The sequence below is a fragment of the Balaenoptera musculus genome, chromosome 9 (assembly GCF_009873245.2).
Source record: "Balaenoptera musculus isolate JJ_BM4_2016_0621 chromosome 9, mBalMus1.pri.v3, whole genome shotgun sequence".
Classification (NCBI taxonomy): domain Eukaryota; kingdom Metazoa; phylum Chordata; class Mammalia; order Artiodactyla; family Balaenopteridae; genus Balaenoptera; species Balaenoptera musculus.
Window position 1 is genome coordinate 87880333 of NC_045793.1, and position 23168 is coordinate 87903500.

Genomic DNA, 23168 nt, shown 5'->3' on the forward strand with positions numbered 1-23168 from the left:
TGTATGGTGCTGACCCAAGACTCACAGGGGCCAGAAGAGTTCAGATAAGACTTTGCCATCCAAAGTGGTAGCCACTAGCCACATGGGGCTATTTAAATCTTAAAAGGTAAAATTAAATAAAATTAAAAATTCAGGTCTTGGTTGCACTAGCTACCTTTCAAGTGCTCAAGAGCCACATGTGGCTAGTGGCTGCCATGCTGGACAGTACAAACATCAAACATTTCCACCACAGCAGAAAGGTCTACTGGATGGTGCTGGCATCCTGCCCATACTCACTCTCAGGCTTTCATGACAACATCCTATGTCTGAACTTTGAGGTTTACTGGTAGCAGGGAGTGTTGTTTAATTTTTCGATTTGACTGGCGGATATACCCCTTTTCTGTAGATTCAGTTCCTTGTGATTTGCTTCAACCAATCATGCCTTTCTCTGATTCATACACAGCTCACTGGAGCATGGATCTTCAGGCAGAATACAATCAACAGATTAAAGTTTATCACCCAAATCACCAGACCTTGGAGGCCAGTTGCATACGCACCTGTGTCTTCCCTCCAGTTCCCTCCTGAACAAGGCTTCGAGACAAGGAGCATGAAATTGAAAACGTCTGGAAGAGTGAGCCAATGGAATTGCACAGTCCCAGGGCAATGAGCTCCTTTTCCACGTGGAAGCAAAGCACAAAAGAGATCAGTTATTTTTCAGGAAGCCAGGCATGATGGCCCGTTTAATGCACATTTTCAGCAGTACAGGCTGTCTCTTCGTTCTCTTTCCAGATACAAGAATTTGTTTAGCATGAGTTCAAAACAGGAATTAATGCATAATCTAAGGTGGGAAAAAAACACCTTGAATTTTTATTGTGTTGGAGATAAATGCTGCGCTCACCACCTAGCCCCCTCTTTCCCAAACACACTCTCTACACAAATAATGTTTTTGTTTTTAAAGAAAACTGCAGCAAAAGGGACACAATATTTTTGTTGTTTAAGAGAAAGTTATTGGTGAATAGGACTACTGGCATCTTTTAAATGCCTGGGCTCTTGCTCATCAAGGAACCCATGCCAGTGTCCTCTTGGGACCAGTGAGTGAGTCCTGATCTCAGGGCAACTTCCGGTTTTCCTAGATGGATTACTGTGTCTCGTATGAATATGGAGCGTCTAGTCTCCTCTTAGAAATACCCAGTGTGAATTTCTAAGATAAATACACACTGGGTATTCATCTTAGAAATAAATAATGGCTCATGGCATTCAGATTAAATACTTCATCTGTAGCTATCTTATAAAAGGCAGCGGCAAAGAATGTATTGTGGAGTTTAAGTGATGGATCATAAACTCAAAGTTCAGTGAACAAAGAGAAGGCTTCCTGTGGAGTAAAAATGGTTCTGGAAAAACGTTAGATTCTCAGGCTGTGGGCTTTAAGAATAGGGATAGCGCCTAGAGGCGTATGGCAAACTGTAAACCTCAGAGTGGAGATCGCACCTACTGATGAGATGAGGGAGGAACCTGTACCTCAGTGTTCTGGTGATTTAAGGCACACAAACCACGAAAAAACTGTAGTGTTGAATAAATACATGCTTCAAATACATCCATCACCAAACTAATTTTTTTTCTACCAAGATGGAGAAATCCAGTTCATCTGTCTCCTATAGTAGAGCGAGATGATTGTGCCACCAGGAAACATCCGCAGGAAATTAATGATTTTTACCTGATTGCCATCAACCTGGTAGCCGTGCTTATTTGCCAAGGTCTTGGCCATTGAGATGGTCACTGAAAATCCAACGATGGCTATGGCAATGGCATCCACGTACACAAGGTGGAAGAGGCTGGTGTCCGGATTGGCCGGAGGTAGCAGCCTGAAAGGTGAAGCTGACTTTAACCTGGGCATTGTGACCACTGGAAAAAAACATGCAGCTAGAGGGGAGCATTGTAGGGGGGGGCATTATCTGCAGATGAGGTGATCAACACCTGGGTACTTGTTTGGCAAAAAGCAGGGCCCTCTTTGACACACAAGTTCTTTCCAGGCCCCAACCCCAGAGTGCCGGCTTTCTACCTGAATGGGTTATCAGCAGAGATCAAATGCCGTTTTATTTAGAAAAGGAGTAACCTCATACCTCACGGCACCCCGTATGGCAGGTGTAAGTAAGACTCAGAGCAGGAAGAGGAGAGGGTCAGCAAAGTGCTCAGATGCCACAAGACATTCGAACCAAAAACTGAGGTGAGGGGGGAGCTGGACAAGGGCTATCATATCAGAGAATTACTACTGTCCAGGCAGCACGAGGTACTCACACTCTCCCTTGCTATTTGATGTAAGGACCCTGCTTCTTCCCTGGATCCCTTTAGGTGAGTGTCTAACATGGGAAATGAGCAGCAGCAGATTATACTCCTTGGGTTACATCTGGGAATCTTAGGAATCTGGAGGGGCCAAAAGTGTGGCTCCTGGAGCTCCCCAATGGGGAACCTAATTTTTGTGGTCCATTCTTATAGTCTGGAACCTTTGTCCTAAAAGAACAGAATAGGTGTTCCCCAGAATGGTATGGGGGAAGGGGCAAGAGAGGTTTTCAAAGGCACCTGCTCCAATTCAAGGCACTGGGCTAAATAATATCAATTAATTGATGCACAATATTATTACTGTTACAGTCACTCATTAGGTGCCTCCTCTTGTGCCAGGTTCTGTGTTTATCTATCTCCAACAGCACTGCGAGCTAGGTACCATTATAATCCCCATTTTACAGATGAGGAAAACGAGGCATAGTGAGGTCAAGCAACTTGTCCAAGGTCAAACAGCTCATCTATTAAGTACAACAAAAACCACAAAGAACCCGTCTCTCCACACTATTTCTCATACTGTGTCATATCACAGTGACAAAGGGGCTGTCTCAGGTTCTGAGGTAAGGGAAAGGGAGGGGAGCAAAGGAAAGGAACCTAACATATGTTAAGCCTAGATTATGTGCTACATGCTTGATATATGTCATCTCATTTGTCCTCACAAAAATCCTTTTAGATGGGTGCCATTATTATCCCAATTTATACGTGAAAAAATGGATGCTTGCAGATGTTAAGTAATCTGCTGAAGATGGAGCAGGGAATCAGACCCAGGGGGTCTGACTATAGAACTTACTGTCCTTTCCTTGCACTTTGCTACATAAGCACTAACCAGGAGAGAAGGCCTGGCAGCCGGTTTGGGTCTGAGGAATAAGAATATGAGAAAAGAATGTATGCTGCAATGAGTTAAGAGAAGTAAACCAAGGAACATGATATACTGCCATGAATGGGATCTCTAACAGTCAGCTGTCACTTTCTGGACACTGTATTATATATTTATGTATGTATGTATGTATGTATGTATGTATGTATGTATGTATGTATGTATGTGTGTGTGTGTGTGTGTGTGTGTGTGTGTGTTTATGTGTGTAGATAAGTATGGTAGTTTGTTTCCAAATACAACCACCACCAATTTCTCCCATACTTCCGTGTGCTGCTCCCCTATCTAGATGTGGTCTGTTTCCCCTCTGGTTGAATCTGGGCTGGCCTTGTGATTTGCTTCGACCAACAGAATGTGGTGGGAGTGATGTTGTATGAGTGCTGTAAGCAGCCTGGCAGCTTCTGCTTTTCCGTCCTGTTGCCCTGAGCTGACACATAAAGAACCTGTCTGCCCTGCTAGAGACCCGTATGGAGAGACAATACCAGCCAGCCCTCAGCTGTTCCAGCCGCCGCAGCTGAGCTGTCAGACATGTGAGCGAGGCCTTCTTGGATCCTCCAGCCCTGGTCACCCCTTCAGAGTCCGCAGCTGCCTGAGAGACCCCAAGTGAGACAACCACTCAGCTGAGCCCCACCTACACTGGCAAACTGCGAGCAAGTAAACGGACATTGTTATAAGCCACTGTTCTTCGGCAGTGAGACTCACAGATCACTGAAGCAGTATGACTGTATACAGATAGGAAGTTAGGGAGGCATTATTGGTTGCTTGCCTGGTTTTGGGCAAAGTTCCAGAAAGACAAGGTTTCTGGGAAGCCAAGTTTCAAAAAGGTAAAATGTTCTTATTTTTTAAAAAAATGTTTAGCTCTCCTAGAGCCCGCGTGCCACAACTACAGAAGCCCGTGCTCCTAGAGCCCGTGCTCCGCAATAAGAGAAGCCACTGCAACGAGTAGCCCGTGAACTGCAATGCAGAGTAGCCCCCGCTCACCGCAACTAGAGAAAGCCGGCGTGAAGCAACGAAGACCCGACGCAGCCAAAAATAAATAAATAAAATAAATAAATTTATTTAAAAAAAAAGTTTAGCTCTCACACATAGAGGGAAAGCAACATATTTGGGTATAATGCAATAGGGAAAGGAAGGTATTAGGTAGGAATGATGGTGGCATGTGAATTTTTAAAAGGAGTAATCTAAGTGTGAGAATTCACATGTAGATTATTTGTGACTAGTTATTGGATAGGGTTACCTACTGGATCCAAAGACACATGTTTATCACATGACGAATTATGTTAGTGACCCAGGTGTGAGGTAATGGAAAGATCACACAACTGGGTATCAGAAGATTGAGTTCTGGGTCCAGGCTGGGACATACCAAACTTCACTCACGTCTCTCAAATGTCGCCTTCCTTGATACCTTACCTAAAACAGCAACCCCAGCCCCTCCTATCTCTTACGTGGCTTTCCTTGTCTTCATAGCATGTCTCACTATTGATGTATTGTCTATCTTTCCTAGTAGAATATAAGTTCCACGAGACCAAAGGCTTTTTTGCTTGCACGTTCACTTTTGTTTTTAACTGGTGTGTCCCTGGCACATAATAGGCACTCAATAAACATATGCTGAATAAATGGGAATAAATGAACTTTCTTCTCTGTTAAATGAAGATAACATATATCAACAGTGTAATTGTGAGCATCAACTGACATGGTGGGTATGAAAGTACTTAAAAAATTATAAGTGCAAATAGAAAAACAAGGATTATCACTGTGTTATACTTTTACATTGAATCATAAGTAACATGTTTATGACAGCAATTCGCTGAAGTTGAATGCAGGCTTCCTCCTTCAACACCTGCTCCCTGGGGTGAACTTTGGCTTAAAGAGCAACTCCTGCTGCCTGTGCTTCCCTGGAGATTCTTAGATGGTTCCAGGGGCAAGGCCTGATGGAATATACCAGGTCCTGTCAATGTCCAGCATCTGGGCAAATGTCTGACTCTTCTTTTGGAAAGAGAGAACAGGGTGGCAAGAAAGAGACAGTACCAGGAACAGAACAACAGAGACACGCAGAGAGGCATAGAGATAGCCAGAGTGAGACCAGGAGAGGCTCGTAGTCACTCTCACTCCTTCAAATAGAAAAATAATAGTAAAATTTTTAAAATGTAGAATTAGGTAAAAGAAAAACAGATGAACCAAAGAAGTAATACATGATTTAAAACTAGAAACCTGGTTGAAATAATGAGCCATAGAACTTTCAATTAACATGTCTTCAACGTGCACTGTGCATGCCAGATGCTACACTGGCCGCTTTAGACACATTTTCTCCTGTAACTCTCACAACTGCTCTTGAGATAGTCATTAATTACCATGCTTACCTAGCAGGGGAGGAAACTGAGGCTTTGAGAGGATAAGTGACTTGCCCAAGGTCACAAAGCTACTAAGTGGCAGGCTAGATTTAGGTCTTTTTGCTTTTAGCTCCAAAGCTACCCAGGAAGAGATCTAAAAAACCGATAAATGCTAAATAGGAAACAGAACAAAACGAAAAACCACATGCCATTGTTGGTAGGACTGTAAAATGGTGCAACCACTTTGGAAAACATTATGGAGGTTCCTCAAAAAGTTAAAACAGACTATCATATGATCCAGCAATCCCACTTCTATGTATATATCCAAAAGAACTGAAAGCAGGGTCTTGAAGAGACACTTGCACACCCATGCTCATAGCAGGATTATTCACAATAGCTAAGCAGTGGAAGCAACCCAAATGTCCATCAACAGATGAATGCATAAACAAAATGTGGTATATACATAAGGTGGAATTTTATTCTGCTTTAAAGAAGAAGGAAATCCTGTCACATGGTACAACATGGATGAACCTTGGAATATGCTAAATGAAATAAGCCAGTCACAAAGAAGGTAAGTAGTGTATGATTCCACTTACGAGTACTAGAGTAATCGGATTTATAGAGGTAGAAAGTAGGGGCTGGAGGGAAAGGAGAATGGAGAGTTATTGTTTAATGGTATAGTTTCAGATTTGCAAGATGAAAAAGTTCTGGAGATCTGTTTCACAACAATGTGAATATACTTAACACTACTGGACTGTACACTTATGAATGGTTAAAATGGTTAAGTTTTATGTTATTATTTTTTTTAACCACAGTAAGCCACCCCCCCACACACACAGCCAAAAAAACCAAACTCAAAACCCCCCAAACCCTCAGCTATCTGATATGTAGGAAAAAAAAAAAGACTGTTCATTGCAATACTAAAGCAGGAGTTAGAAGCAATAATAGATCCCTTGATTATTCAAGTCACACTGTTACTTGAAACTATTTTCCTACCCCAGAGGAAGTGTCCCAACGACATCCACATTGTACGATTCATGCAGGTTAAACCCAGCTGAAATGCCAGTTCCCATAACCACCTGAAACAGACACAAAACCAAACGTACCTTTAGAAATGAACATTGCAACACCACAAAAATAAGCTTCAAAGAACTTGTTAGCCAAGCCAAATCTATTCTCACTTTCTCGGTTTTTTAAAAAAAGAATTATAGTTAGCTTCCAGCAATTCTAACTTCTCCTAATGACCCTTCTCCACAAAATTAAAGTGGACTCTACAGTCTCCTTGTGGCCTGGAGTTCTTTTCCCTTTACTTTGTTCTGTTCCATCCTGAGGCATTTGGCTAGTTGGCTACAAACAGAAAGAAGCCATAAAGCCTTTCAGGAGTTGGCTTTGCCTTTGGGGCAGGTAAAATGAGGCTCTGGCCAAGGTGGCACAAATAAAGGACATGAAATACGTATTGTGAGGGTGGTACAGTGACAGCGTATCATTGTAACACGTAGGTTTGGATCTATTGCACAGTCTTCCTATGGACTCTTGTTTCCAGGACAGCAGCTACCAAGGTGATTAGAGGCCTCCACCAGCACCCCATGGCTATCTTCTCCCATGTCTGTTGCCGAGTCAGGGTCAGGGTGAAACCGCCCATCACAGAGTGTCCTTGTACATAAGGTTGTCTGGATTGTCGGGGCACAGATTCAGTCTGTGTGTGAAGTACAAGCCTTAGTGAGCTACAAGAAGAGAAAAATAACAGAAGGAGAGACAGCAACTTTCTTCACCCCAAAGAACCACTGCTTGTAGAACTTTCTGAGTGGGTCATCCAGGAGTGAAGGCATAGGGCTGGCCAGGGAAGGGAGCCAGACCCCCACCAAAGCGGGCTGCTGCAGGGAACCAAGAAGGAGGTAAGCTCATTATCAGACACAGCAGCCTGAGAGACCAAGGGCGTGGTTGCTTCTGGCTGCTATGATGAAGTGCCCCTTCTTTGTTGGTTGCAATGTCTGTCACCCTTAATTGCATCTGTTGATCATCTCAAACTGGGGGAGTGCCCAGAAAATTCAAATCCACAGGATACACAGGGCTCAAGTTCCTGGAGCATCAACTTTATGCAGCGATAAATAAATTCAAACCAAAGCTTTCCTACCAACACTAACAGATGCATTTTGAAATAGAATGCAGAACCCCAAACAATTTTATGATAACAAAGGAACTGTATGTTTAAAGAGAGTCATGAAGATTCTGTCCCAGATTTTCCAGTATGGCTTCCCTCTCCCTTGCTCTGAGGAGCATACAGATAAGAAGTTAAAAAAAAACAAAAAAACAAAAAACAGGTTCAACCATAATTATAATGATAGAATTCTGGAGAACCACTGCCCTGGAAAACATGAAGGAAACTTCAAAGGGAATCTGGAAAGTGGACAAAACTAGGAACCCAAGCCAGGAAAGTCAGTCTTCATCATTTACTTCATGATTAGGGCTTGCCTTTCTCCACTGCCATGCGAAGGAGCTGAGAACCTCTTGCTGTTCTCCAAGAGGAAACAGGAACTCTGTGCCCAACCCCAATGAGAGAACAGGTCTTAAAACAGTGAGAGACAGTCCTATTCGGGTATAGACAAGACAAAAGCAAGGAAAAGGGTCAAAGGGACTGGCTTCTTTGTGAGCTATACGAGCCAGTGGTTTTCGTGGCTGGAACTTTTTGCTAGATTTGGATCAGACACCTATACTTTTTATTTCTTCTCCTTGTGGCTCCCAAAATACACCAAAGTGCTCCAGGGTCCCAAGGAGAACTCACCAGGACACTGTGGGACATGACTTTCAAGGAAAACAGTGACACCTGTCAGACACCATGCAAACTTCTAGTTTGAGGTAGTTCACAGTTTCGATATTAGTTCCTACTACATTCCTTTCAGTCACACCACATGTTTGCAAAGCCGGGCATTCAGTGGTCACTGTGATAAAAAAGCAGGTACCATGCAAAAATCAAAGTGAACAGGAAATGATGGTAGTGGTGTCCATCTGATTCCCAGGTTTGAGGGATTGTGAAGTACCCACCAGCCGCCATACACATTCATTAATAAATTACTGTGGTGATTTAAGAATGTCATAAAATATATTTTATTTCAATTTATGTGCATTATTTTTACAAACAGTTCTTAAGTTGTTAGACATAAATACATATGAAGTTGTTTGGACCTTACTACTTAGTAAATGGAACTATTAGTTAGGTATTTCTTTTGGCTTAGGAGTGCCAGGAACCAAGAAAGTTTGGGAACCTTTGTCATTTGCTCTTTTCAGAATGGAAACAGCTTAATTTTTTCAGGTTATTAAAGTTTATATGTTCATTATAAAACAATTAGACAATAAAAACTTTGAAAAAGAAAAATCTCCATAATTTCACTCAAAGATAATTTACATTCATATTTTTATGGACTTAGCTATATTTTAAAAATCATCCATGACTCTGCTTTAATGCTTTTCTTTTTTTTGTCAGTGTATTTGTAAAAGTTCCCCTTGACAAATTCCAACCTTCTCTTGGCAGAAGTGAGAGAAAAGAGGTCGAATTTCCTCCTCCCGGGTCCACTTCTAAACCCCTCACAGAAACAGGTAGGTGTATGCTGCTGGAAGTTGACTTACCGCAAAGAACTCTAAAGGGATGGGTGCTGGCAATTTCTCTTTAAATCTCTCATTAAACTCCTTGCCACCCAGCAGCAAACCAAAGACCATCAGCCCAACGCCTAGGGAACACACGTTGAGGTTTTTAACATTCTGCAACACAGCAACTGTACTCTGTAACACAGTGAACACTGGATGTTACATCAAGCAAGAGCCCCTGAATAGACAGAGACAGTCTAGTGCTCTAATTCACACCAGCCATCCCATTAGTGGACATTTCTAGCTAAAGGTTCTCAGGCTGAAGTCTCTCTCTTTGCAACTTTCACCAATTAGGAGCCATTTTTACCCAGTCATACAGCTTGGTAGTTGTAATCCTTACCTGACAATCTCATACTACAGTGTTCTTTGCTATGCTAACATCTCAATGTAGAATTGTAAAATTCAGAAAAGTAACCCTGAAGCTGAGTCCTGAGCATTAGGAAAGGATTAGGGGTACTACCAGCAAAAAAAAATCCAAAGGTAAATACATACAAAAGCTTTCAGGAGCTGAAAGAGGGAGAAATCACTGTTAGCAGATGAAAGACGAATCAGGTGAGCTTTGAAGGGAAGAGAGTGGCTGAAGCTTGGAAAGAAGCCCAGGAAAGGTAGAGAAGAAAGCCGCTTAATTTCCTCCTAAGGCTGCAGTCTCGGCACCCCAAATGCAGTCAGTACTTATCTGGACCCTGGGAAAGTAGGTTACCACCGAGTCCAGGCTACACACCTTTCCTGTCAATGCCTAGAGCATTCTCTAGTATGCTTGTCTGTTCTATTTCCTTTGTGACAAGGCATTTTGAGAAATCTCAGAGTAAGAAGCATGTTACCAGCTATTATGGGAAACGAAGAATTTAGTTATTTAGGGAATGCTCCCACAGTTGGACTCCATTCTAATCAATGAAGGACTCAATTTAACTGTCACTTCCTCAAAGCGACTTTCCTAGACCCCTAAAGGTCTCCCTATTCAACTTTCAGAGTAGCCTGATTTTTTCTTCATAGCACTTAAGACAATTTGTACTTAATTACACATTTATGTGATTAGCAGTTTACTATTTGTCTTCCCATTGGACTGTAAACTCACTGCTCTGCCTAACACAGTGCCTGACACATCAACACCTACAAAGGCTACAGATCTCTCATTCCAAGGATAGCTTCAGCAGCATCTCAGAAGTTCTGGTATGTAGTACTTACACTATCATTTGGTTTTAATTATTTCATAACTTCCTCTTTATCCATGGGTTATTTAAAAATATGTTTTTGGTTTCCAAATGTATGGGGGTTTTAAAGCTATATTTAGTTACTGATTGCTAATTTACTGCACCATGTGGAACAACATTGAATTTTTGGAATTTGTGATCAGTTTTACATGACCACTCTCAACGTGATCAGTTATTACCACGTTACCTACGTGCTTGCAAATAATTTATATTTTCTGAGTTGGGTGGAAGGATCTATGTATATTTTATTAGATTAAACTGGTTAATTGTGATAGTTAAATCCTTTACAGACTTATTTTTTTGCCTGCTTGAGTAAGCAGGTTTTGAGGAAGATCTATTATCCCATAATGCCTTTAAATTATTTGTTAGTTCCCAAAGATAATCTAATTTGGTCTTAAGAAAAAGCTGTTTCTTTAGCTAACTAGAGTCAAGGTGAAATAACCAAATAAATACCTAACCAGGGACTTCCCTGGAGGCGCAGTGGTTAAGACTCCGCGCTCCCAATGCAGGGGGCCCGGGTTGGATCCCTGGTCAAGGAACTAGATCCTGCATGCCGCAACTAAGACCCAGCACAGCCAAATAAATAAATATTAAAAAAAGACCTAACCAAAAAATTCCTTGTGAGGTAGATAGTACCATATATTAAAGAAATGAGACTTTAAGGTTTAATTTTCCTTGTAGTGCTCTTCTCAGAAAAGCCTTAGAATAACTAAATCCTCTCCATTTTATTGAAATTCTTGGAAATAAGAAAAGTGAGCCTTGAAGGTAAAAGAGATACAGAAGAGAAGGGCGAAAAATAAAGAAGGGAAAACAAGTACCAGTAAGTTGGGAAGTTGCTTACTTACATACACCACTGAAAAGATCCCACTGTACCGCTTTGTTTTAACTCCAAACAGGTATTTTAACATGGAGGTGAAGACATGCACAGCTGCCGCAGTGGTAAACCCACGGACCAGGGGCTCCGTGAGATATATGGCCACAAATCCAAACCTACAGACACCTAGGCAAAACTATTTTTTTTTTTTTTAATGACAAAGAAACAAATAAATCACATGATAGGTCAGGAAGTTAAAACCAACAGAAAACATTAAAAAGTTCTTTCTGGACCATTTTTTAACACTACAAACTTGCACCTGCACCAAGTAAGTAGCTAATAAATCAATCACTGGTTATGCAGAAAACAATGGAAGGTCTGGAAGGGCCTGGAGCCCCACGGAGCAATGGGCACCCCCGTACTCTCCCTGTCCCTCAGAAGTGGGGGTAGGCTTAGTCATGTCACTTTCTGTTCCTTCCAGGCAGATAAGAAATGCCCTCTTCCCATTACTAACCCATCCCGCTTCAAGCTAGTCTTGCTTTTGGAATCTCTAAAGTACCCAACTGAAGCTAGTTAGCTCCTATTCAGTATCAATTTAAGTAAGGCATGCAGTGGGACTGGCGTTCCTCAGCTATGAACCCTGAGCTCTGGAGCTTTGCTGGCTGACCCTGTCCACCATGTAGACCAGCCAAGTGTGCTCAACAGATATTTATTAAATGAGCAAATGAGAGCCCATTTCCACATCTGTGAACCTTACCTGAATGATTCCTGAAAGTAAGGTCACAGACATGGCGACTTTCACTCTCAAAGCATCTCTTGCCTCCGTACCGTTGGTTGCGTTTACTCCTCCTGGAATGACCATATCATCTGGTACTAATCGAACAGCCACGCCGCCTATCATCAGGCTAATAACTGCAAACGGACCTGAAATAAGGGAGCATTAATCAGGGAAATTATGTTCAGTGTGTCTGATGTGGTTGTTTCCAGTACCCCAGGAGACACAGGTGAGGTCAATAAATCTTCGAAATAACACTGCACTGTGACAAAATCTTCCATCCCACACAGTCTTCTAGAACCCTGACATTTCCCCATGAAGAGGTGGTCTAATTCCTGTCTCCTTGAATCTGGGTGGACTTGTGACATGCTAGTAATCAAAAGAATGTAGCAGAAGTGATACTGCGTGACTGCTGAGGCCAGGTAACAAAAGGTGATGCGGCTTCCACCTGAGAGCGGTACTGCTCACTTGTGCTGCAGCCCTACATGCGAGAAAGCCCCAGTTAGGACCACGTGGAGAGAGGGTGAGGGCGGGAGGTAAGAAGAGAGGGAAGGGGAGTCCAGCCTTCCTGTAGCTGCTCTGGCTCTAGCTCCCACCTGACTCTTAACTGCTTGAGGGACGCTGAGCCTAAACTGCCCAGATGAGCCCTTCCCCAGTCCTGACCCACAGGAACTGTGAGAGATAATCAAATGGTGGTTGTTTTTAGCTGCTAAACTTGGGGGGGTATGTGTTACCCAGCAACGGACAGCTGAGACCTTGTGTGTGTTGGCTGGTGGAAGCCTCAGGCAGCATTAACACTATTATGAAATCCATATAAATCTGATCCTAAATACACTAAAGAGAAACCAAGTACAGTTCAGTGCCTAAAATAAGATGAAAATGCATTATATGCATAGTAATTAGGAACTTGCAGTATCACTAATAAAATAGAGGAAAAAAACAGATGCAGGCAAATTGTATTATGAACTCAAGCACTTATTTCACAGATTTCAACAACTGCTCTTTTCACACAAGAAAACTGTCTTTTTCTATTATGCCCAGATTATAAGAAAGCTGTTAGTTCTAGAAATCTTGAGGGGGAGTGTATTCTTTAAAAGCACCTATTGGGTATACAGTAACAAAAGTTGTTACTAAGCAGATGTCCTAATAACAAACATGCTGTCTCTTTGGCACACTGCAAAGCTTGGAAATCCAAAAGGAAAGGTACTAAAATATCAACTATAAGGTTTACCTATGGATATGTGTCTGGAGGTTCCAAAAAAACAATACATGATAACGGGGTAAAATGAAGAGTACAGGCCAAACACCGGAGGCACAGCTGCCAACATTGCAAAGGCTAAACCTGTAGGATTAAAAACCAAACAGAAATGGGGAGCTCATTAGAAAACAGAGGGCTATGTGTGTTTTTCTCTTGGTTCTTTATATATGATGAACAAGTGAAAATCATGTTAATTTAAGCAGATGTGTTTTAACATGCCCACCCTTCCATCCCACTCTTACATGGAATCCTATATTTGTGTTCAGAGAGTCCAGGCTGAGACAGTTTTCCTTGTCATCTCCTCTTTGCCAGGGGTGGATTCTTTTCTGCTTTATTCTTTCCCAAATTGCATAACGGCAGAAAGGCTTACTTGACTGGTGCAGTTGTAATCTGGTGTTGATGCCCAAATGCCAGCTGTTTCTCTGATGGGGTGTTTTCAGGGTTCTCTGGAGACCCGTTTTCAATGAGGAGCTCCCACTGTACTATTCCCTGGCCGATGTAATGCCCCCTCCCCCTGACCTAGGCCCCTTACAGGTTCCAGTTCTTACGCCTCCTCCAGGTTCTTTCTGCTGGCAGCTGCTCATCCTGTAGGCAGACTTCTTGGGCAGGTACCTTTCAAATGGGCCAAGCCTGATTACCTCCCAGGGCGCCCAGTTATCTGATGCTTTACCCCAGGAAACTGTGCAAGTGCAGGCCACACCCACAGGAGGGGTCCTCTTCATTCTGCTGTCATAGGCAGTTCACACCCCTTCACCTGTAGATTTATTTTTCTTGCAAGAATTAGGCAACAGTGCCCACAAACCCCAGGGGACACACGTCCAGTGTTCCGAGTGATTCTCTTGCAGTCCTTCCTTAACTTTAGGTGGAGGGGAAATGCATAGGGCTTTTTGCACCTTTCTCTCGAAAATTCTCATTCCAAATCTAATATCAGTCGTCTTGTCCCCTCACATCCTGTTGGAGTGACGCACTAAGGAGAGAGCATGTGTGTCATTCACTCATCGTTTTGCATGGATGGCCTGGAATCCCTCTTAAGAGCGTGTAAGCAATAAACACCCTTTGTTCTCAGCTTTGGGGCCTCAGCCAAGTATCTGGAATAACTAGGAAGTTCATGTAATGCATTGTCATGTTGCGGATAAGAACATTTTAGCAAAAGAAGAGTTGGGAAAGCATCCTTACTTCATATGTAATAATATGGTAACTTTAATGTTGCATTAAAAAAAAAATTTTATTTCTAGCAAAGAAACACATGTCCATAGTACAAAAAGCCAAGCAGTACTAGGGAGGCTCGGAGGAAAAGCCAGCACTCTTCTGCCTTACTCTAGGTTCCACTCCCCAGAAGCACTCACTTCTAACTCTTTCAGCTGTTTTTCTACCATTTATCTCCGTTTTTCTAAATCAGCAGTTCCTACATGAGAGGATTCTGCCCACCCCCAGGGGACATTTGGCAATGTCTGGAGACGTGTTTTATTACCAAGCCTGGGAGTGGGGCTGCTGCTGCGTCCCGTGGGTAGAAGCAGGGATGCTGCTACCCACCCTGCAATGCACAGGATGGCCCCCCCACCAATGTACGCGCTACGGGCTGAGAAACCCGTCTGCATAACATGTTCACGTTGTTCTTGGTTTATCGTTGTAGATATAAACTGTTGACATTCTGTAATGCCTATTTTTGCAGATTCCCCTAGGTTATGATTTCATGGTTATGTGACTTTTTTTTCCTTTCTAGAAAGTTTTGGGATCTTCTATTTATTTCTGGTATTCTGATATTTTACAGTGCTGTGTCTTGTTTTACGTTAATTTTTCATTAATTCTGATGGGTACCTGATGGTTGCTCTCAGTCTGAAAACTCATGTATTTCAATTCTGAGAATACTCTTTGTCACTATAGCTCTTTTCTCTGGGGACAGCTGGCTGACTGCCTTGTGCTATAAGTTCTTGCAGGCTCTCTGGAGCTGAACAGGGCAAGGAAGAGCCTTTGCGAGCTCACAGTTCAATGGGTAGATGTTTACATAATGTCTACAGGTCCAAAAAAGTTTGTGGAATGGCATTTCAGTGAAAACCCAACTAGGCAAAATTCTGAGGACTTCTTTGACGTATTCATGTACGTGCGTTCACTGCAGCCACTTCCTGTGGCTCTGTCAGTCCAACTTGACTGAATGTCAGTCTAGCTCCTATTTCCCACTCCAGGTGCCAAGCCTCTGTCTGCTCCTCCCCCGCCCTCACCTCTGTCTTTAAATACATCCCTTTCTCTATCCTTGGGGTGTTGGTGCCAAAATTGTTGTGGAGGATGGTCCTAAACCTGATTTAAGGCTTTTGTTTAACAGATTTAATAGATTCGATAACTCAGTCACTTGGAAAATTAAAAACTCAGCTAATTGATCACTGGGGAAAATAAATTTTTTTTTTTTTTTTACAAATTGATTGTTCAATAATTAGTTTTTGGGAAACTGGAGAAGGGAATAGATTTTCAGCCAGCTTACCTAGAGGGCTGTTCAAGCCGTTATCACCTTTTGACCACACTGAGTCACTGTCACCTCTAATTGGTCTCCCTACATTCATCCTGGTGACCCTCTTGCCAGCCAAGTCCACTCCCCACACGACAGTCTCAGTGATCTCTTACCAGAAATACCCAAGTGAAAAAAGCTCGCTGACAGCTTTCGTCACGCTCAGAATGAAATCCAAAGGGGCCTGTCAAGGCTGTGCAGACCTGCCACTGCTCGCCTTGCCAGCCACCGGCCCCTCACTCCCCACACTCCTAGCACACTGCCTCTCTCATAATTCTTCAGACACCCAATTCTCTTCTTGCTAAATGCCTTCACACATGCTATCACTTCTTCCTAAAGTGCACTTCTTCTCATTCTTTACCTCCCTCCTACTTGTCCATCAGGTCTCACTTCAATCTCACCTTCTTAAAGGCGTTTTTGTGACTTACCTACTTAAATTAGGTCCCCCTAGTATCATCATGTCAGAGTGCCCTGTATCTTCCTTCACAGTGTTTACCATCACTTGCAATTAAAAACTGATGCGTGCTGTTATGTGCTTCATGTTTCTTTCCCTGATTGGACAGTTAGTTCCAGGAAGATGGGGACGGCCAGGCAGATACTTGATAAATGCGTGTGAATAGATGAATAATCAATGAGTGTTTTCTTAAATTCTTATATCACATATAAAATCACGCAAAGGCACAAGAATTCAGTATATCATGGTCCCTTGTAATAAGAATATGGACTTAAAAGTCAAGAACCTGAACGAGGACAACCCCTGAATGAAACACAACATTGTAAATCAACTGTACTTCAATAAAATTTAAAAAACAACAAGAAAACAACAAAAAAAAGGACAACCTCAACAACATGCTCATGGAATGACTGATTAACTTAGCGAGAGAAAGGCAATGCCCAGCCAGCTCCTAAAGGTACTGGTCTGTAAAACAGTACTACCACATTCTACAACTAATATCTCCGGGGCTTTTAAAAGGTTATTTAAAAGGGTTATTTCCGGAGAATTCCTTTAAACAGGTGAAGGTTACTAGAACGATAATGATAAAAACTATGAATTTCCAATCACGATGAAATTAAACAGAAAAATGGTCAAGCAACTGTTTGAGGAGATGGTAGCAAAGGAAAGAAAGAAATATATTCTACTGACCTTGAGGAAGCTGCAGCACTCCTGTGCTTATGCCTGAGACTAAGTCACCCAACACATACTCCTTGAATCTGTATGCAGGCAACCACTTGGTTATGGGGAGGAACATGTAAATGATATTTCTTATTTTCTTAGGAGTACATCTGGAGGACAAAGAAATAGATAAAATGAGGACCATTTCTGTAGAATTCACACCAAGGCGTTTTCCCTTCCTCATATCCTGGAGCAGTAAGGAAGAATTCACAACTGGTGCCGAGGATGACTCTTTTACTCTGCAGAGGTCAGAGGCAAGACGACCTGCTTATTATTATTATTATTTTTTAAAAATAGGAACATCTGAATTGGTTCCATTCTAATGCTCTACAACTGACCATGAAAAAAAAAAAATTAGCTTCAAAATAGTTGAGATATCCCAGAAGCTATTATTTCAACAGGTGAAATCATTAATGTGCTTTCTGTGTTGGTGTAAAGTGAAGTAGGGGAATTATTTACTGATTGAGTTAACTTTTGAATGTGGAACCAATGACCAGCATCTACCCACTTAGTTTTCCCTTTCCTTATAAAATGAAGGAAATTTACACAGGTATTATGAGCTTTATGAACATGTGTTCAGTGCTTTAGGGTCTTTGATTAGGCAAACTCAAAACACCATTTGTCACGGGAGCACTGTAGCTAAGTCTATGTCTGGTTGTCTTGGTTAGGTGAACACCATGCTGAAAAAACCAAGGCTTTGCATTTAATCCCTGCATGGTTTAATTAACTTTGATACACAGACTATATTCTGGACCTCAGCCAGTCCTTTTGCCAGTCTATGCCTATAATCAAAGACATCAGTGAGTAAGAGTATGGACAGATGAGTTCCATCACCACTATGACAGCCTCAAGTCCTCCTGGTGATGAGGAAGCAACTTATTCCATTTAAAAGGATAATGCATTACTGCAGCATGCATGGTATTTTATACAGTGCCTTTAGTGGTTAGGAGTATCTAGTAATTAGATGTAGGAAGATGCAGGAAGCAAAATGTGAGGCAACTATGGCAAGAGCAATGAATTTGAGTGAAACAAACCAGATTTCACAGCAGTCTCCTGGTTTAGAAAATTGAGATATTAATAACAGCTGCATTTATATAGTGCTTGCCATGTGCCTTGCACTTTGCATATATTAATAGGTTTTAACCCCAGTAACTCGATGATGTAAGCACTAATTACTATTCCCATTTTACAAAGCAGGAAACTCAAGTGCACAGCTGGTGGGCGATGCATATACTTTTAACCTCTCGTGATGTCACACCTAGAGCACAGGGTCACTGTGAAGCTTAAATGGACCAGCACAGAAGCTGTGGTCTCAAGGGTTCAGGAGGCAGCAATCAGATGGTCTGCAAAATCAGGTGTGCAATCAGGTACACATGTCAGGCACACATGTATTACACAGCCATGTTGCTGGCTTGGGAATGTTAAGTGTCCTAAGACACTGAGTGTCCTTGATAGGTTGGGGACTTAAATTCATAGATTCAGGGTGTTGCCACATGGAGTAGAAGTCAAGTGGGAAAGAGGGGTTGGAACATTCCTGAGAGACAAATGGAAGAGGTGGATATTATGTAGGCGGGGGGAGAATTGAAAAGCGGGTTGTTTATATAAACCTTTATATAGACATAAAGCATAGAAGGAATTTAATAAATATGGTGCAATATGTAATGAAGCTTGTGTTCCACCAAATATCTACCAGTGAAGGAACTGTGTGGACAGCTCTGCAGATCATGAGTGCTCACCGTTTGTTCTTCCCTCCACATCGCCAGGTTCTCTTTATACATTTGACCTTGCTTCTCTCATAACTGAATGACAGATTAAAGGAAATAGGCTGAAACAACATACGTGAATGCCTGTTTCAGCTTATCGCCGATGGAATCCGAAATCTTGTCCTTCTTGTGCAGTTTTTCCTGGAGGACCGGATGACTGAAGATAGGTCTTTCCACATAGTACCGCTGGGCTGCTGCAAGGATTTCATTTTCTTCAGCATGATCCATAGTACTCTGAAATTATTCATCAATAGCAGGAGACGAGCATTTCCTGAGTTTTACTAAGGGAGAAAATAAAAACTCTATGTCAGATGCCAAAATCCTACTGATGACTGTTCCTATGCACCTCTTCCTGGTGGTATTATTGCAAGTTCTTCAGAGGACCTCTTCATCTTTGGACACCCAGAGCACCTAACCTAGTGATCTGGACAGAGTAGGCACTAATAAATGAAAGGAAAGCAAAGTCAGTAAAAAACATGTTGTCTCTCCCAGGGCAACGAGGGGGTAGTGTGCATACTTTAAACAGAGGATCGTATTAACTTCAGTGGCTAAATACTGCAGCAAGTTGACTCCAAGTCAATATTAAGGGAACAGGGAATCAGGCTGACTCTAACCATTTACACATCAAAGAAAAAGAAAAAGGAGCAAGGTCAGTGCTTAAATTGACCCTCAGTTTCTTGAAGGTACATCAGCCTCCTTTCCAATTCTGTATTCACATTTGGTTATTCCTTAAATTATTCTATGGTTCAGAGCTGAGGCTTATGTCTCCACAAGGGAAGTTCCTGGTGACTTCCGTGAAAAGCTACAAGTTGAAAACATCAGTACATTGTTATAATCATTTTAAACTTTATTGTGTTGTCATGTGTAAGACTATTAGGATGACTGATATATCTATATTTATATCTATCTACCTACCTACCTATATAATGAATAGTACTCATATGAGTAAAAGAAATGATTAAGGAATAAAAACCCAGTATGTTTCTGCACATGGGAATGTGTACAAAGATGTTAACTGCAGCTTTATGACAGTGAAAAGTTGGAAAAAACCCAAATGTCTACCTATATGCAATAAAACATAAATTTTTGTATAGTCATAAATTGAACGCTATGCAGTAATTTAAAAAAATGAACTAAATCTGTATGTCATCATCAATAAATCTCAAAAATTTAATTTTCAAGAAAAATGCAAGGCACAGATGGGTACTTCAGGGACGCAATTATTTAAACAAAGTTTAAAAACCTTACCAAGCAATGATGTATGTTGTTTGTGGTCACACATATATGCAGTAAATGTATAAAAGCATGCATGGCAATGATAAACACTAAGATTAGGATGGTGTTACCTCTGGAGAGAAGGGGAATGAGACTCGGAAGAGACAGGGAGCTTCAACTAACCGAATCTGCAATGTTCAGTTTGTAAAAAAGAACTGGCACAAAAAGAGCAAAATGTTAAGATTTGACCAAGTCATGTGGTAAGTAAACTGGTGTTTAGTACACGACTCTGTCTGTAAATCTGAATGATATATTTTATAATAAAAATTAAGTGCACAACAACAGCTAAAGCCATCGGTCCAAAATGAAGGAAGTTAAGGGCAGAGGAGTTGGGGGTTAGCGTGGGTTAATGGTTAGGGGCCTGTGTGGTGACTGAGTGAAGGTGGGGGATTACTGATGCTGGTCAATCCAATTCCCTTATGGTGAAATCTTAACATTCAAATTGAAATCACGTTCGTGTGATCAACCAGGAAACATCACGCAAAATAAATGCCTAAGTCCAAGGAGGCTGAAATTTTAAAAGTCTAGAATAAAAGGGAATTCTAGCAGCAAATGCAACTAAGTATCAGGATGGATGATATGAAAAGATAAGCCTGGAGAAAGAGGATTCTGCAGCAGAATCTGACAAAGAAAGATTGTACATCTTTTGTTTTAGAGTTAGCAAGGCTGGTTGGCTTCTCATCTAACTTTTTATTTATTGTTCCAGGAACTCATCATAATATCCAAGAATGACTGGGCTGAGGTATGCGGGTGGGGTCTGAAACACAGCAACACTACCACTCTGCCTTCCCCCTGCCCCCAACTCCTCCAGAACATCAGGCAACAGCGTCACAGAACCATATGCAATTCAGGCAACCTCCCGTGCTGCTTTAAGCCTCTGTGCCCACGCCCAGCGTTCCATTCGCTCTGGCAAGAAATTGTTTCTTTCCCCTCACTCTCCTTCCATTTTCTCCACACCCTAATCATTGTATCTTTCAAAAGCCAGGTTTTGTCCTTTGCTTTCCTGAGTCCCCTCTCACCTGTAATCCCCCATGATGTCGGTCTATACTCGCTGCTTCGTGTAATTTTCTCTTTCTTCCCACTATATAATTATTGGTCTCCTCTTCTAGACTGCAAATTCCTTGAGGCAATACCATACCCTGAATTCCCAGGACCCAGTTCAGTCCTTGTCTCACTGATGAACGTATGCAGTCTTTGGACTGGTGCATGATGTTGTTGATAGTGTATGCCACGCCTCCTCTCTGTTACTTCCTATTACAGAAGATTAAGTCTGCTCTGACATTTTAATTTAATTATTTATGTTTCTGGACACCTCCTCCTTGGTTGTCTTCTGTCCTACTTTAGAAAGATAACTTCTTTCTTGATATAGCCACTCAAAGAGAGAAAGACCAGGTAGATCTGAGGGAGGTTTAATAAGAATCCCTGCTGCAAAAACCTACTTGTACCACTGATTTTACTGTTACTCCACATGAATTTGCCCAGTTGTCAGTGGGATGAATTGTGATGACCACGTCTAGGGATTTGTTATCGTAGAAGGCGGTAGTGACCAAAACTGCCCTCTCAGCACCTGGGGAAGGTTTTAAAGGACTGGTGTCTGGCCTCACTCTGAACCTCCTGAATTAGGGTCCCATAGGTGGGGCCTGGACAGTGGGCATTTACTCTGTGTAGGTGTGGGCACGCATCCCTGTACCTGAGTGGCAACCTTCTTTGAAGTTTTCAGAGTAACATAATAGGTTAGGCTGAAGTGTAGCAGAAGAAATAAAATATTTCTAAAATATTAGAGATCCTCCTCTTTATTCTCAAAAGTCCTCTGGCCACCCTCAACAGGAATTCCTCATTTACACCTATTACTCGGAAGGCCATTTATCGTCCCCTCATTTCTCCTCCTCACAGAACCTGGAAATAATTTCTACCTCATTAAGCAGGGCAATTATATGTAAGTTTTAAATTTCTCCAGCAAGATTCAGATGATCAGCTAGGTAGGAATTTAACATATTTAGAAATACTGGCTTTCAACTCTGCCTGAACACGGAATCTCCTCAGGTGCTTTTGAAAAACAGCAATGCCTGGGCTCTACACCAGACCAGTTAGCACAGAGCCTCCGAGCAGGGCCTCTGGGAGGTGTGGCCCAGGCGTCGTCTTTTAGAGCATCCTAAGATGATTCTAATGAGCAGATAAAGTTAAAAACCACTGGTTTAGAACCTAAGAGAGAGAAATACATATGAAAAAGACATAGGAAAATCACAAAGAAACATTTGAAAACAAAACCCAACTATAGGCTTTTCCAAAATTAATAATGAATCAGTGACATGATTAAAGCCAGATGAGTTTTTTTTTAGTAAACTTTATAAAATAACATATGCTATGCTATAATACAACATAATACATATAATATGCTATAATGTAATATGCTTACTGAAAAATACATGAAATAAGTTTTGAAGAGGAATATGAAGTATAAGGACATGATTTACCAGTAAAAAATGTTTCTTTGCATTTGCCATTTTCCTTCAGGGCACTGGTTCTCAGCCCTGGCTGCACACTGGAATCACCTGACTCTAGTGCCAGGGATTCTGATTTAATTGGTCTGGGAGGCAGGCAGGGATTGAGAGTTTAAAAGCTCTCCAAGTGATTCAAATGCACAGCCAAGGTTCAAAACCACTGACTTAGGGGCTGGCAGTATACACACTCACACTTACCTACCCAACCAAACAAACAAAAAGAAGAAAACTGAACAGGGTGTAAATAAATTGTGTGCAATGCATTATATTACTGTCTTTGCTTATGTGTATCTTTGAAATATTTAATAAAAACTTACAAAAGAGAGAATTATCTAGCTTAGGTTTCTCCAGCAAAGTCTTATTTCTATTTGTATATTCTCATAACAAAAGGGAGTGGTGTGTAGGTGGGCAGTGCAACATCCACTGCACTTCATGCAAATGCTGAATAAAACTGAAGTCTTAGCTGTTACAAACATTCCATTCAAGGTTTAAATTAGGATCAAATATTAAAGGCATTTAGACCCCAAAACATGAGATGGACTTGGGAAAGCCTTAGGGTGTGCACTCTCTGCAGTGCTGCCAAATAAAATATAGGATGTCCAATTAAATGTGAATGTCAGATAAGCAACAAGCATAAGTATGTTCCAAATATTGCATGGGGCATACTTATATTAAAAATTTACTGTTTATCCCAACTTTAACTGAGTATCATATTTTTCTTTGCTAAACCTCGCA

At 41.6% G+C, this 23168-nt stretch overlaps 1 protein-coding gene across 2 annotated transcripts in view; it reads right to left on the reverse strand.

Moving 5' to 3' along the window:
* Positions 1-18885, reverse strand: part of SLC26A5 (solute carrier family 26 member 5) — a 29481-nt gene extending 10596 nt beyond the window's left edge. For both annotated transcript variants that reach the window (XM_036863526.1, XM_036863525.1), the window contains exons 1-9: positions 18734-18885; positions 16865-17004; positions 13194-13304; positions 11945-12111; positions 11219-11383; positions 9145-9297; positions 6517-6599; positions 1694-1841; positions 537-650 (exon numbers count right to left, since the gene is read on the reverse strand). In XM_036863526.1, the coding sequence (XP_036719421.1) occupies positions 537-650; positions 1694-1841; positions 6517-6599; positions 9145-9297; positions 11219-11383; positions 11945-12111; positions 13194-13304; positions 16865-17004; positions 18734-18885 (1233 nt within the window). The remainder of the gene's footprint in view (positions 1-536; positions 651-1693; positions 1842-6516; positions 6600-9144; positions 9298-11218; positions 11384-11944; positions 12112-13193; positions 13305-16864; positions 17005-18733) is intronic.
* Positions 18886-23168: the final 4283 nt, after the last annotated feature.